This window comes from Camelus bactrianus, chromosome 6, assembly GCF_048773025.1.
Source record: "Camelus bactrianus isolate YW-2024 breed Bactrian camel chromosome 6, ASM4877302v1, whole genome shotgun sequence".
NCBI lineage: Eukaryota > Metazoa > Chordata > Mammalia > Artiodactyla > Camelidae > Camelus > Camelus bactrianus.
In genome coordinates, this window is record NC_133544.1 from 11,819,812 (window position 1) to 11,831,817 (window position 12,006).

At 50.6% G+C, this 12,006-nt stretch overlaps 1 protein-coding gene across 9 annotated transcripts in view; it reads left to right on the forward strand.

Moving 5' to 3' along the window:
• CCDC88C (coiled-coil domain containing 88C) overlaps positions 1-12,006 on the forward strand; it is a 122,044-nt gene that overhangs the window by 58,153 nt on the left and 51,885 nt on the right. For 6 of the 9 annotated variants that reach the window (XM_074365136.1, XM_074365137.1, XM_074365129.1 and 3 more), the window contains 6 exons: positions 4,059-4,117; positions 4,917-5,000; positions 7,393-7,533; positions 7,959-8,143; positions 8,831-8,912; positions 9,257-9,415. In XM_074365136.1, the coding sequence (XP_074221237.1) occupies positions 4,059-4,117; positions 4,917-5,000; positions 7,393-7,533; positions 7,959-8,143; positions 8,831-8,912; positions 9,257-9,415 (710 nt within the window). Of the gene's footprint in view, positions 1-4,058; positions 4,118-4,916; positions 5,001-5,084; positions 5,707-5,744; positions 5,852-7,392; positions 7,534-7,958; positions 8,144-8,830; positions 8,913-9,256; positions 9,416-12,006 lie in introns of those variants that run through there. The other 3 variants (XM_074365134.1, XM_074365135.1, XM_074365133.1) reach the window with 3 other exon arrangements.

Consider the following 12,006-nt stretch of genomic DNA (forward strand, 5'->3'; position numbering starts at 1 on the left):
TCTCTGCCTTTATACCTAAGTGATCACTTGTAGACAACACAATTTATTTTCCATATCCAGAGAATGTGTGAACATTCAAATGACTGCATCTTAGAGAATCAAAGAATAGAACCAAAAGGACCTGAGAGATTATGAACCAGGCATGGAAGACAGGTTTTGTTTCATGTGCCAACTTTCACTGATGGGCAGTGGCTGTACGTACAGTGCTGGGTTCAGGAGGTTTCTGAGGCCTTGTTCCAGGCTCAGTAAGAAAGCGTAATTGACTAGCCGTGTCTGCCACGGACATGAGATTAGAAAGTCAGGGAATTTTCCAACCCTGATCTGATTCAGCCTCCACGTTTTAGAGCTTGGTGTACTTTATTTGTCCCACTGCACTTCATCCCCAAACCCACCTTTATCACACGTGCATATCAGATAGTTTCCCTTCTGTTTTGGAAGCCGATTGCGGCAAACATCTGTAGCTTTACATGTAGCTCAGAGCAGCGTATATGCAGTCAATTTGTGCTGAGAAAGGCTGGAGTGAGTTTCTCTTTGCCAAGACTCTACGAAGCAGATAGTAAGTAAATAAGGTCTTTCGTAGACTCAGCCGTTAGCTCAGGCTGTTGTGGGATTCCCCCTGGGGTTGTGGGTAGATGCAAAGGATGTGTGATGTGCTCGACCCTCCTACCACCCATTGGTTGCTTGTGACTCACCAGGTACAGAAAACCATGTTGCTTCATACCCCGCCGCCCATTTCTCACTCTGAATACCCACTTAATAAACTCAACACAAAGCACTTACAATTTGACACACACCATGTGCTGTTCTCTTTTGTCTAGGCCTTTGCACACACTCTTCCCTGTCCCTGAAAAGCCCCCAAGTCTCTCCTCACCCTTGGGTCTCAGCTCCAAAGTCATTTCCTTTAGGAAGCCTTGCCTTATCCGTACTGCACACTCGAGGCTCTTCCTCTGGGTTCCCGTAGCATGTAATCAGCTTCTTTAAATTGCTGGTTTTCTAGGTCTGAGCTCCGAGGGCCCTGTTGCTTATGGTTATGTTCTCTGCGAGCACCCAGCACATGGTCGGTGCTCGGGAGGGAGTTGTCTGTAGGTTTGTTTCTTCTTTGCCAGCTCAACTGTGTTCCTGTGCCAGTCTTGCTGGCAGGGACCCAGTAGAGAGTCTTCTGGTGTGTTTTGAAACTATTCAAAACCCACAATCTGGTAGATTCTTGAAAATAGCAGTAGTTCTTCTTACTGCTGAAATCCTGGGAGGAATTGGGCGTCGGCTTCCCACGAGAAATGAGGGAACTTCTGCTTTTCTCTCTCTCTCTCTCTCTCTCTTTTTTTAAGTTTCCTCGGAATCTGTGTACAGGTAAAGGTCACAGGACACATTTGTTGTAATACAGCAAATGTCCTTATTCACGTAGCTTGGTGTGAGCACAGCCCTGCTTCACGTGAATGAGAGTAGAGGTGAATTTCCTAGTGCCCTGTTCATCGTGAGGAAATCTAAGCAATTTTTTTCTGAACATTTTTCTAAAATTAATTTTCTACTTTTGAAGTGTTTTCCTCTCCTCTCTGTTACAAAACTTAGAAAACTGGAATTCCATCCTTTTCCAGCAGTGCTCTGGGTCAGGCTTAGTTTTTTCTTGATGTCTGATGGGTGTGAGTGAATGAATGAATGAATGACCCAGGGTCGTCGTTGTGCGTAACTGCGGGATGCGGAGCGGGCAGAGAGCCCTTTGTTCTTTCCCTGAGCAGCCTCAGACTGCAGCTCTGAGCCCTTGGGTATGTGTGCGGGGTTTCTGGTATCTTCTTTGCTATCAGAGAACCGGCCTGGGCTCTTGCTACTCACACTGGGCCTGTCTGGTGCTCCTTCCCGCTTTTAACTTGCCGTTTTTTCCTGCTGTGGGCTGAGGGAGTGCATCGTCAAGGCTGTTTAAGTTCTCTTGAGGATGATATAATTAGGTCCTCTGGGGCCTTTGCTGTATGTTCTCTGTGAACTCTGACTTCTGTTTGGGCTGATTTGAGGCTCCTAAAACGCTTTCTTCCCGTGTCGGCTGGGCTGGTTGCAGCACCAGGTACATGACCGACAGAAGGTGAATCACTTTATGAAAAGGAACTGATGGCATCTAGAAGGGGTCTGTCCCTGTTCTGTCCACCAAAGGGCCTACAAGGAGCCTTTGCCAGTCATCTGGGGACTGACTGCGAAGGGACAGAGGTGAGGACAGGCACGTGGGCTGGACGGGAACACTGTGGCCACGGGGAGATTTTGGTGAGACTCATTGGAGGATTTTAATACTCAGATGGGCATTTGCTTTCTATCAGAACTAAAATTGTGACTGATCATCACTCCAGCCTTAATACAGGAGTGAGTCATTGCAGGGATATATGTGTTTATGTCTAAGGATTGGAGCCTCTTAGGCCAAATAAAAGGCCTCAAGTGAAAAAAAAACCCATAAAAATCTTTTGAGAATTGTTCCATTTCAGACATTGAGGAAGTTCTCCACTTATTAGCAAAGAGAAGGTTTGATCTTCGTGGGTTGATTCTTATTGTTGTGAGTGTGGAATATGAATGCTCTGCAAGGACCCTGTGTCCTGCCCGCCCACCCATCCTGCCCACCTTCAGACTGGGAAGTGGGAAGGGGGACGCCAGCCCTGAGACTCGACCATAATAATGTCGTCTCAGGAAAAGCTGCTTTTAGCCGAGAGGTATTAGGACGAGGTCACATGTTACTCCATACACGCCTTACACCCGAGGACCCAAAATGAACCCCAGCGCTAGTTCTTGGGGCACAAGTTTGGTTTTCTTCATCCCAGGGGTCGTTGGTGATGCTGTGGGCCATTTTAGCACCATGTGAGCAGGTGTTGGTAAGTCTTCCAGGGAAACAGTGCTTCTTCTGGCATGTCCCTTCTTCTCCAAATAGAAAAGGGTGTGTGAGAAAGGCAGAAAACCATAGAGCTTTTCACCTGAAAGGCGCCCTGCACATCCCCCGGGCCAGCTGCCTCCACTTCACAGATGTGGAGCCTGAGGCTGGAAAGAAGTACAGCTTGTCCGGGTCACAGGCTTCCTGGTGACCAGGCCAGGTCTTTAGGCCCCTTATCCTGACTCTATTTAAGTGATTAATAAACAGGTGAAGAGGCATTTGGCCTCAAGCATAAAGAAAGACACAATGCAAAATGATGAAATAGGACTTTTTGGCCTAACTGGCAACACTGAGACAGAGCAGTGAGACCGCGTTGGTCTGGGTGTGGGGAGGTGGGGTGCATTGTGTACTGGTTGTGAGAGAGTAAAGTGGCAGAGCTGTTCTGCAGGGCAGTTTGGAGGTAGGAGAGGCTTAAAAGATGAGTTTATCCTAAAGCAGGAAGTGAGGGTGTGCATAAAGAATTAGCTCACAGGATGTTCTCTGTAGCATCATTTACAGTAAAATATCAAAAAAATCAAATCTCTGGAAAGGGATGGATTGAATTCGTTTGTAGCCTTTGTAAAAAGTAAGTCTGAGACCATCAAAAACAATGTGTGTGTAGTGTCTGGGACTTGCTTTATTTTGGATGCTCCAGCCAGACATTGAAACTGAGAAATGAAGAGGACGGGAGGGAGATGGACTAGCTGTGAAAATGTTGATAGTGTAAAGCCAGTGATAAGTGTAGGGGCCCACGTTACTCTTCTCCCTCATTTGTTTGAGATTTTGTACGATGGAAGGACAGGGCTGGGTACATTCTTATCTCAGAGTCTACTGAGTATTTCCTGTGGGGACTGTTCTCTTCCATGGTACCCTGCCTACCACAAACACTGAAAAGCGATGCTGATGTTCATCAGTTATTATGGAAGGATTGTTTCTTACAACAGATTTGAATGGAAAAGGGCCACAAAAAATTATGTACAGAATTCTCATTGGGTTTAAAAAATAAACAAACCCATGTGTAGAAAACAAGTGGAGTGTGTACACCTTGAGTGGATACGAGTGGGTAGAGTGATTTTTTTTAGTTTATCTGATTTTTTTTTCCCCTTCCAGCAGATGCATATCACTGGTAAAATTTTATAAACAGTTGAGCTTAATGAAATATGTTGCTCTTTTGATTTAGGGAAGAGTATGGAGGAGATTAAGAAGGTGCTGCTGCTGGTTCTGGGCTGTGCTGTCCAGGTAGGGGTTGGCGGGGGGACAGAGAGGGCTGCTCTTGTGTTTGGATTGGTGGGGATAAAGCACCCCCTTAGGTGAGGAAGGAGTGAAACTGCTTTCAGCCCAAGATAATGGAAGGTTGCTGGGTCCCTGCAAGGGAAGGGACAAACACTGTCTTAAGTGACAACCATTTCTAGCACGAGGGCCCATTAGGCAGGAGGCCAGGTGGGGATCCCTGGGGCCAGTGCCATTTAGCCAGTTGTCCCCAGTATAAGAACATCTTGAGCAAGGATCAGCCAACTGCCCGTGAGCCAGATTTGACCTGCCAACTATTTTTGTAAATAAAGTTTTATGGGAACATGGCTGCGCTCATTCCTTTACGTATTACCTGTGGCTGCTTTCACAGTACAGCAGCGGAGCTCAGACGATGACCTGCCCAGTCTAAGTTTTTTTTTTTTTTTTTTTTTTTTTACCACCTGGCCTGTTACAGGTGAGGTTTGGTATCCGCTGGCCTAAACCAGGTGTTCCTGATTTTCAGTTGTTTAAGAATCCCCTGGAGAGCTTGCCTGTGTCCCACACCCAGTGTTTTTAAAAATAAGCGCCCCTTCCACTAGCCAGGTGATTCAGATATAGGTGGTCTGAGCCACTTCTAGAGAAACTTGAGCATAAGGGGCTGGTAGAAGGGCAGAGCATCCTTGGTTATAAAAGAAAAAGCCAGGGATTGGGTGGGTGGTTCCTTTTGAAACTGTATTCCTATGGCTCTGGTGGCCCCAAGTTGCCCTCGTTATAAAATGCTTTCATTAACATTTGTAACCCTCCACAGTGTGAGAGGAAAGAGGAATTTATCGAAAGAATCAAACAGCTGGACATTGAGACCCAAGCTGGGATCGTGGCCCATATACAGGAGGTAGGTGTGTGGCTTTGTGGGGCTCAGCTGTGGACAGTTGCTCCCGTGGCACCCAGGAGGCAGGCTCTCTCCACCAGTGAAAAGTCTGAAGAATACATCCCCCATTAATGAGTTTGCTAATTTTAGGTTTCAGACATCACAGACAAATTGATTCTATTTAGAAAGGTAGCTGTCAGCAAGCTAAAATAAAATGGGGGTTAAATAAAAATTACAAAAAACCCACCTCAATCAAGTCTTCTTTTGCCTCTTCTTCTTGCCTAATATGGACTCAGACTATTTTTAAGAGCTGTCAAGTGGTTTAGGCTCAGAATTTGATTTACAGTCCCTGAAAATGTATTCTGGCAAATGTCACCCTGCTTCAAATGGTTGATCTTTGTAGAGAAGATTCTCAGCTTCCGTCAGTGACATGGCAGAGGAACAGCCACCACCCCTTGGGAAGAGCCCCAGAAGGGCTGTCTCCGGAGGCTCAGCCCCCCCTGGCTGGGATCGGGACCTTGACCTTGGCGGAGGCGGTAGCAACTGAGAAGACGGTTCCCCTAGAAACCAAGCACTCACCTGAAAGTTAGTTCCCTGAACTCCACCCCACTCTTCAAAAGAAGAAGTGCTTTATGTTTTAATATCTCAGGAGACATGGTTCAGCCTTCTGTCTAATGGACAGATGAGATACATGCCTGGAAAAGACACGAGCAGGATGACGTAGGAGCAGGTGTGTAACTGGCGGAGGCAGCTGAGCCCGAGCTGCCCACACCAGTGCCGGGGACAGGCTGCACTGGGCTGAGGGGCTTCCTTTCACCGCCGGCCAGGGCGCTGTGGGTGGTGAGTTCTGAGTCAGGATTTGAAGCAAGAGACAGGTGAGGCTTGTTGTGGGTAGGGGGTCCAGCAAAGCCGGCATCAGGGGAACAGTCAGTATGGTAGGAAATATTCTCAACCATTTGTGTCAGTGACCTTTTAGCCTAGGAACTATTCTGCCTTTTAATTTTCCTTGTGTGTCTGTTTTGAAAGTGTATCTGGGGACTGGGTCCTTTTGAGACTAGCCAGGTCTTTGCCACTTACTCTTTCCTGCTCAGCCAGTAGGATATTAAAAAAAAAAAAAAAAGTATACAGCAAGAAAAGGGTCCTCGCATGATTATCAAATTAAGTGGCTGGCCATGGAGACGAGGCCTCAGAATTAGTGGGTGCTTCTTAAACATTCAGGTGCCCAGGCCCACAGGAGACCCACTGAGTCAGAGTCAGGAGGAGAAGCATAAGCCTTCAGTGAAAAGCTCTTTGGGTTCCTGGTGTGCGGCTGTGGCTGCACCTGGAACCCCTTTTACAGAGGCCTTTCCCAGGCAGTGGTATGGAGCAGGCCTGGAACCCAGCCTCCCATTCCCAGTTCCGTGCCTTGAGGGTGCCCTGTACCAGGGGGTGAGATTTCTCCTAACTCTTGAGATTGACTAAATCCCAGCTTTTCCTTTGTAAGATGGAGAGAGGTAAGAAAGTGGGTGTCTTTTGAGAAACTGAAGGGCCTTGGATTGGTTTGTTTTTTTTTTTAAGCTATTCGCTCTCTCCATTTACTGCTTTGAAAAATGTAAGCACTTTGTTTGGTGTGCCTCTGTGTGTGCATATCCCTGCTTTCTTTCTGATTTCCCTGCTGGGCCCCGACTTTGCTAATGCGCACCTCCCTCAACTGAGAACGTGGGGAATCAGAATAGATCTTCTATCTCCTGTGGCACGTCTTTGGAGGGGGGTGTGGTCAGGTTGAGACGCTCAGAGGGGCCGAGTCATTGAAGAGGCTGCCCAGTGTATACGTAGCTGTGGGCTTCCACTCACACCTGCCAGAAAGGGAGAAACTAGGCAATCTTAGGTGGCCTGTGGGGATGAGTTACAGGCTTACCTGAAAATTGTTTTAGATTATGAAATACTTCGCCCAGAAGTTAGTGTAAGATTGTTATGTACTCAGTATTCCAATGTAAGATTTTTAACATTTGCCGTATTTGGCTTTGATTTTAAGAAATAACATACGTTGAATAACATACATCCTCACCCCTTGTGTCCCTAAGATTTACCTTCTCTATGTTGTAAATCGATGCCTCAGTAAGAATATCTGATGACTGGTTATGTTTGGGGAAATACTGTGTTACAAGGAGTGCTCTCTGGTTAAAAAAGGAATCAGTGTCCTCTTGGAACCACTGTCAAGAGCAGGCGCGGCTTGTCTTAACAGACCTTGGCCGAGGGGAGTTTGCACTTGCTTAAGGAGCCCTCTCCTCGCCACAGGAAATCTGCCAGCGAGGGTGGATAATGTCAGGGGACTGAGTCAGCTGTGCCCGCCCCACCTGGCCACTGAGGGGCACTCTCAGGGACCCCCGTGGCTACTCCCTGCCCTCCTCTGCAGTACCCGACTCTGTGCCCACAGGTGACCCACAACCAGGAGAACGTGTTTGACCTGCAGTGGTTGGAGCTCCCGGATGTGGCCCCCGAGGAGCTGGAGGCCCTGTCGAGGAACATGGTCTTTCACCTCCGGAGGCTCATCGACGAGCGGGATGAGTGCACGGAGGTGCATGTGCGGGTGATCTTGGCAGGACGGGTCCGGGAGGGATGCGGGCCTGGACTGCCCTCCTCATCCTGACTCTTCATCTCAAGTCTGATGCCCCCTGGCCCTCTCTGTCTGGTTTCTGGTGGAGTCACCTCCCGAGACCCCTGTGGGAAGGTAGAAGTTCATCCAAACTTAGAGCTCAGGGACCCTCCTCATTCACATGCTCCTTTTTGTCCCACTAAATAAATACTTCATCTCCTTTTAAAAACGTACATCCCATTTCTCCTGTTTCCCTCCTGGTTTCTCAGTCTGGCCGACATCTTTTATTGCCTTCTTGTCTTTTCTTAGTTGTGCACGGAATGTGGGCGCAGGTACTGTGCAGGGTGTGGGTGCAGGAGCCCATGGTGCTAGCCTCTCCTTTTCCTCTCCCTGCCTGCCCCCTGCAGCTGATCGTGGACCTTACTCAGGAGCGGGACTACCTCCAGGCGCAGCACCCACCCAGCCCCATCAAGTCCTCCAGCGCCGAGTCCACCCCCAGCCCCACCAGCAGCCTCTCCAGCGAGGAAAAGCAGCACCTGGCCGTGGAGCTGGCAGACACGAAGGCCAGGCTGCGCCGTGTCAGGCAGGAGCTGTGAGTCCTCTGCCCGGCCCCGGGCTGTTTGTTCTGCTTTTATGCAGAGACGTGTTTCTAGCATGTGCGGTTCACTCCTGCGTAGCAGTGAACAGGAGATCTGACTTGGGCCCCAGAGTCAGCTGGGCTCTGCTCTGAACGTGGGTTGATTACCTCCCTCCCCCAGCCTGCACAAGGAGGGGTTCTACCAGGTCTTCAGGGCTCCTGACAGTCCACACTCAGGCTGTCTGGGCCTTAAATAGCCATGCACTGGTGTGGTTTTTGGCTTGAGGGAGGATGCTCACCTCATCTGGTGAGCGTGTTCCCCATTTCCTAAGCTGGGAGTGACATTGTGCCCATCATCTGAGGAGCTGCCCACTTCCACCTCCTCACCAGTGAGTGGGCCGTGCGGCCTGGCTGGCAGGGGAATGTTGCAGCTGTGGCCAGGGTCTCCTTACCTCTCTGTAACCTCAGAGGGAAACCTACCTGGTACCCAATGGATGTAGTTTGAGGGTAGGCGTTTAAGACCTTAAAGTGGAAAAGAATTTGACTCAGGGACATTTCTGCCAGCCCCATGTGCCAGTTTCCCTCATCATCCCCAGAGCCCAGTCCTCCTTCCTTTCCCCGCCGGGGTCTCGCTGGTGGTGGGCTGCTCCGGGTGCTTGCCGAGTAGACCCTCTCACCACGCGTCCTCCCAATTGCCCCCAGGGAGGAGAAGACAGAGCAGCTTGTGGACACCAGGCATGAGGTGGATCAGCTGGTGCTAGAACTGCAGAAAGTCAAGCAGGAGGTGAGCAGGAAGCGGTGTGGGTGTGGAGGGGGGTGGGGTGGCTTGGGCTCCCCGGTAGCCAGTAACTGTGGCCCAGGGGTTCAGGAATGCAACCCGGGAGCTTTCAGCAAAGGCCTCTGTTTTCAAACTCAAGCAACACTGCCTGAGAGCCAGTTGTCCTGAGAACAGCTGTGAGGGTGACAGTTTTTTAGGGACAGCGTTTGGGGACCACATGCAATGGCCTGCACGTGAAGCCCCTGGGCCACCGAGATGGCGTGGAAACGCTGCACTTCAAAGACTCAGCCCTCTCCTCCCTCCCCAGAGGAGTGTCCTAAGCAAGGCTCCTGTCTTTGCCCGTCTCCCAGAACATCCAGCTGGCAGCTGACGCCCGGTCTGCCCGCGCCTATCGCGATGAGCTGGACTCCCTGCGGGAGAAAGCGAACCGCGTGGAGAGGCTGGAGATGGAGCTGGTGCGCTGCCGGGAGAAGCTGCACGATGTGGACTTTTACAAGGCCCGCATGGAGGTGAGCGGGGAACTTCCGGTGGGCGGGGCCCACATGGAGGGGGGCTTCCGGTGGGCGGGGCCCGCGTGGAGGTGGGGCTTCTGGTGGGCGGGGCCCGCATGGAGGTGAGCAGGGAGCTTCCGGTGGGGCGGGGCTGGCAGGACACCTCTCAGGACGCTTCTAAGAGAGCCCTTTCTATGGCTCTGTCCTTGGTGGCTTTGGTGGGGGCAGAGCTGTAACACTTCTACAGCTGATGCTTCCTCTGCACCTCAGGCCTCCATCTCTGCTTCTCCATCTCTGCTCCTCCCCTCTCTCGAAGTGTCAGGTGGTCAAGGGAAGGAGTATGGTTGGGTGGTGAAGGGTACTGATTTCTTTCCAGATTTTTCTTTCTCCTGCTTCATGCCGCAGTGATGACTTTCTAGTCACCTGTCGTTTTCTTTCTTAGACTTCTTGCAGTTTCTGTGGCTACATCTGGCCAGGACCAGCATCCTATCTGTAAAATAGAGATAATTGTACTAATTCCTGAGGTTTTTAAGATGAAAGAGGTAAAATACCTAGTAGTGTTTGAGCAACAGCCACAGGAAGCCCTCGGTGCTGGACCCTACACTGATACCCCGGTTATGGTAGGTGGAGGGGAGGCTGTCAGGGCTGAAGCAGGAACAGAGACCAGGGCCCAGGGGTCACTGATGCTTTGACCACTCACCCTGACTGCCTCACATCAGCAGCGGGTTCCTGGACACTCTTTTCTGAGAATTTAGGAATTTTGCCCCATTGCCAATCTTGGGGTTTGGAGGTGGTTTTAATGAGCTGGGTGAGGTCAGTTTACCAACACATACTGAGGGGCCTTTTCGATGGTAAGAAATAATCCCAGTGTTGATTCTTGCTGCCTAGGAGGCTTTTGAAGGGACCGAACAGAGGGCTGGGAAGCACAGTGTTGCGTCCTCCCTGCTCAGGGCCTCCTGCCTAGCTGCTGACAGGCGTGCTTGGGGAAGGCTCTCCCGCTGTAGGTGGGCCCTCGGGCCCCTCGGCCCTGCAGAGGCAAGTCAGGGAAGGCTGTGGTCCAGGGCCTGTTAGTTCCTCAGACCTACTCAGGGAGTGTCTGTTCCCAGTGGAATGTTAATGACACAGCACTCACCTTGTCCCCTGCAGAGAAGGCCCCTGGGTGCTGAGAGAGGGTGGGGGTGGGAGACTAGCTCTGGGCTTTGTCCTGGAGATGGTCCACTGGTTCTGCTGAACTTGAAAGGCATAAATCCCGGCACAGCAGGTTCCAGGATACAGGCACATCCCAGGGCTTCCATGGATGGCTGGAAATGCTGCCGAGAGAATTGGGGACAGTCAAGCACAGATTTTCCCCAACTGCTGCCTCAGCGGCCCCTCCAGCCCCTCCTGCACTTGGGGACCACAAAAGCATGGCTCCCATGTCTCACCCCGACACCATCCATGGAGGTTGCAGTCTGTTTTCATTCCTGGCCAAGTCCTGTACCAGATCCAGACACAAATGACTCGCTCTCTGCATTCAGGGTGCTTCCTGACTTGTAGAGGTGTTTCACCTGGAAACTGCTTTTCCATGTTTTCAAATATCATGCCTCTGTGTGGTAACAGTGGTATTTTCATGTTGATAAGTAATTTTCTTAGTGAAGTTACCATGAAGCTACTAATGCCTTAAATTTTGCATTCATATTGTTAATCACGAGAGAAAGTCCTGTAGCGTCCATCTATGCGGATGTTTCCTTGGGGCAGGCACACGTGACACACGTGGGTCTGCACATGCTTTGTTGCCGAGGCTGGCTAGTGAGTCCAGGCCACTAGAGAGAGGATGACCCTGCTCTTCTCAGATGCCCGTGATGTCAGGGCTCAGAGATCAGTGGCGAGAAGGAGCACGTGTCCTTGTCCCTCCTAGGACTGGTGTAGGTACAATGGCCTTGCGAGCCACCTGCAGACCTGCCATCCACCCTGCATGGCCCAGGGCCTCATGTGGACCTGGAGCCTTGAGGGCGGGGCCTGCTTGACACACACATGGCACTTGGTCATCACTACATAAGTTAAGTAAAAAGTCATCGCTCAGTAATGAAAAGACTTGCTGTCTGGAGAGAAGAACGGGGAAGAAGCATGAGTTTTTGTCTCCTTCAGAACAAGACAGTGTTAGCTGTGATGGGCAGTGGGACAGAGAGAGGGGTGTGATCATGAGCTAGCTCCCACGCACAGACAGCCACCGTTCAGGGGCGCTCCTCTGGGTTTAGGGGGGAGCAACCCTCCCTCAGAGCCCGTCCAGTCTCACCGTCGAGAAACAGCTGCACATCACGAATGGGAGAGTGTGTCAGGGCCAAGTGGGAGGAAAGATAAAGGATGAGGGTTCAGGGCGAGGGCAAGGTTAATTTTGGTTAGAATAACATGGAACACAAATTTCCATGTTTTGTTTTTAAACTCCTGGTGGTGTTTATGTGGGTCCCAGTCCAGCTTACATAAGGATTAAGATTCAAGGAGAGGAGCGCAGTGTGGGGATCCCTAGGCACAGCGGGCCATGTTGGGTGGGGCATGGGGTGGTCCTCGAGGTCCCTTTGTAAACAGTTGTCACACCTCGCTGCTATCAGGGCACGGGGGTGCTGTCCAGA